The sequence below is a fragment of the Colobus angolensis genome, unplaced genomic scaffold, assembly GCF_000951035.1.
Source record: "Colobus angolensis palliatus isolate OR3802 unplaced genomic scaffold, Cang.pa_1.0 Scaffold239, whole genome shotgun sequence".
Lineage (NCBI taxonomy): Eukaryota > Metazoa > Chordata > Mammalia > Primates > Cercopithecidae > Colobus > Colobus angolensis.
The window spans coordinates 305,787-308,999 of NW_012115588.1; the positions used below are offsets into that span (position 1 = coordinate 305,787).

The window sequence follows — 3,213 nt, forward strand, 5'->3', positions numbered from 1 at the left end:
CGGCTAGTTTTTTTTTTGTATTTTTAGTAGAGATGGGGTTTCACCGTGTTAGCCAGGATGGTCTCGATCTCCTGACCTCGTGATCCGCCCATCTCGGGCTCCCAAAGTGCTGGGATTACAGGCTTGAGCCACCGCGCCCGGCCGGAGCCTGGCTAATTTTTAAAAATTTTCGGTTGGGTGCGGTGGCTCATGCCTGTAATCCCAGCACTTTGGGAAGCCCAGGCAGGTGGATCACCTGAAGTCAGGAGTTCGAGATCTGCCCGGCCAACCTGCCAAAACCCTGTCTCTACTAAAAGTTAAAAAATTAGCTGCGCGTGGTGGTAGATGCTCGTAATCCCAGCTACTCAGGAGGCTGAGGCAGGAGAATCGCTTGAACCCGGGAGGTTGAGGTTGCAGTGAGCCGACATCATGCCATCGCACTCTAGCCTGGGGGACAAGAACAAGACTTTGTCTCCAAAAAAAAAAAAATTAGTAAGGCATGGTGGCACTCGCCTGTAGTCCCAGCTACTCCAGAAGCTGAGGCGGGACAATCACTGGAGCCCAGGAGTTTGAGGCTGCAGTGAGCTGTGATGGCACCACTGCACTCCAGACTGGCTGACAAAGCAAGACCCTGTCTCTAACAACAACAACAAAATAGCATCACAATCAAGTTGATTCTTGAGGAGCCAAAGAACAACAACAACAAAAATAGCCCCACAAAACAATGTTGAATATTTGCTCTGGGCAAACAGATCCAGTTAAAGGCCTGGAGGGAAGCCACACCACAGTAACCACATTACCTTGGGGAGGGGGGCCAGGTCTGGGATCCTGGTGTAGTCAGAGGGGACTTTACTCTTCTCTGTTATGTTTTCATTCTTTACCAGGAGAGTGTGATCATGAATATGTGTACAATTAAAAATTAACTTTCAAAAGGCACTAAACACAGAGGCTGGCCCGGAGACAAATTAATAGGCTGTTCTTATTCAGGTTGTTATGTTTGTGGAACAAAAGGTCAGAGGGAGGGGTCAGAACTGCACCTAGGCCCTGCCACCTTTGTTCCAGTTCTTTTATTTATTTATTTGTTTGTTTGAGATGGAGTTTCACTCTTGTTGCCCAGGCTGGAGTGTGATGGCACAATCTTGGCTCACTGCAACCTCTACTCCTGGGTTCAATCGATTCTCCTGCCTCTGCCTCCTGAGTAGCTGGGACTACGGGCAGGCACATGCCACCACGCCCAGCTATTTTTTTTTTTTTTTTTTTTTTTTGGAGACAGAGTCTCGCTCTGTCGCCCAGGCTAGACTGCAATGGCACATTCTCGGTTCACTGCAACCTCTGTCTCTCTGGTTCAAGCGATTCTCCTGCCTCAGCCTCCCGAGCAGCTGGGATTACAGGTGCATGCCACCATGCCTGGCTAATTTTTTGTATTTTTAGTAGAGACGGGGTTTCACCATATTGGTCAGGCTGGTCTTGAACTCCCGACATTGTGATCTGTCCGCCTCAGCCTCCCACAGTGCTGGGATTACAGGCATGAGTCACTGAACCCAGCCTCATTTTTGTATTTTTAGTAGAGACAGAGTTTCACCATGTTGGCCAGGCTGGTTTCGAATTCCTGACCTCAGGTGATCCACCCACCTCGGCCTCCCAAAGTGCTGGGATTATAGGCGTCAGACACTGCAACCCACCGACCTTCGCTCCAGTCCTGCCATCTTCCTCCTGGACCCACCCCTGCAGGAAGGCAGAGCGGGCTGATCCTTCCTTGGGCCCCCAGGGCCCAAGCCAGGGTAATTTCACCATAGAGGATGGGGAGGGGCATCTGGGACCTAAGAGAGGAGGCTACCACCTGGGTTCCCATCAGCCACTGCCCAGTAAAGCCCATCCCACTGTTCCCCCACGCTAGACCTGTCGGTTGCTCTTTGAGGCCCCCAGACTGGAGGGTGGGTTACCCACAGGGAGGGCACAAATGAAACCTGCTTACTGATGCATCCAGCTGGTGAGGGGGCTTTTGGGGACTCACTCACAATGAGACCCAGTGGGAGGAAAACTGAGCAGAGGTAAGAGGCTCAACACAGCGAGTCTTTAGAAGAAAACCACACTCTTACCCTCACTATACTATGCCTCAGTGTCCTCACAGCAAACAGACTAGGCCTGAAGCCTCTCACCTACGGGTGGGTAGAGCCCATAAACGAATTCGAAAAGAAGCCCTCTCTACTCCACGACTAGGGGTGGAAGGTAAAGTGGATGACAGGGCTTCAGAAACTAGACCCAGGCCCAGGCCTGCAAAGGTCGGGGTGGGAAGACTCTGAGACCCCCTGTCTCCCACCAGATGGTGACTGACACTTGGCTGCGTGCTTGTGTGCCTGGAACCCCGGTTCAGAAGCCAGCTCTGACCACTGGTGCGTCGTAGGGCTGAACTAGGGTGGGATCCCCAGCTCAGGAGGCTGGGGCCTCGGGGAGCCAGGCCCTAGGGGCATGTGAAAGCATCTGGGGACGGAGGGAGCTAGGCCCCTGATCGCAGCCTCTTCCCTCCAGTACTGGATCCTACCCTAACACTCCCAAGCAGAACACAGGCAGGGACGCTGCGGGGGCAGTGACGTGGAGGGCCAGGTCCCCTCACTCCCGGTGGGTGGCCCCGGATGTCAGGGGCCGGGTACTGCTGCATGCTATACTCGGTCCCGGTGTGTCCACGGTCACTCTCCTGCAGATCCCACACTCAGCCTCGGGGGTGTCCGCGTGACACTCCCGGTGGGAGCTTCCAAACTTCAGGGTCCTACCTGGCGAGCCGGTGTGAGAGTACCGTCCACGTCAAACAGGCAGAGGACCCGCTCCTTCCTGCGGGCTCCCTGGGCGGTGACTGCCATGGCTGCAGCTCCGCGCGCGGGGCGGAGTCTGGAAGATGCAGCCGCAGAAGCAGCGCAGGGATAAGATTCGACAGAGCGAGGCTTTAGGGGGCAGGGCCAGCAGACGGCCTGATTGCGCCGAAGGGGCGTGGTCTCGGCGAACTGATTCTGATTGCTCCTGGAAGAGGCGGGCGAGGCATAGGGCGGAGCGCAGCCCTCCAGGTTCGATTGGAGTCCGCCAAACAAGACGGAGGCGGGGCCTGAGCCTGGGCCCGGCAGGAAGTGAGAGGGTGAACCCGGACGACAGGGGAGGGGCCAGAATTGGCGGGTTGATAGTGATTGCAACAGGCCAATTAAGGGGCTGGGTCGGGCGGGGCCTCTACGGTACTGTGCAGTC

At 55.3% G+C, this 3,213-nt stretch overlaps 1 protein-coding gene across 5 annotated transcripts in view; it reads right to left on the reverse strand.

Moving 5' to 3' along the window:
- PMM1 (phosphomannomutase 1) overlaps positions 1 to 2,915 on the reverse strand; it is a 12,743-nt gene extending 9,828 nt beyond the window's left edge. For 3 of the 5 annotated variants that reach the window (XM_011945083.1, XM_011945086.1, XM_011945087.1), the window contains exon 1: positions 2,751 to 2,915. In XM_011945083.1, coding sequence (XP_011800473.1) covers positions 2,751 to 2,837 — 87 coding nt within the window. In that variant the 5' untranslated portion in view covers positions 2,838 to 2,915. The remainder of the gene's footprint in view (positions 1 to 2,750) is intronic. The other 2 variants (XM_011945084.1, XM_011945082.1) reach the window with 2 other exon arrangements.
- Positions 2,916 to 3,213: the final 298 nt, after the last annotated feature.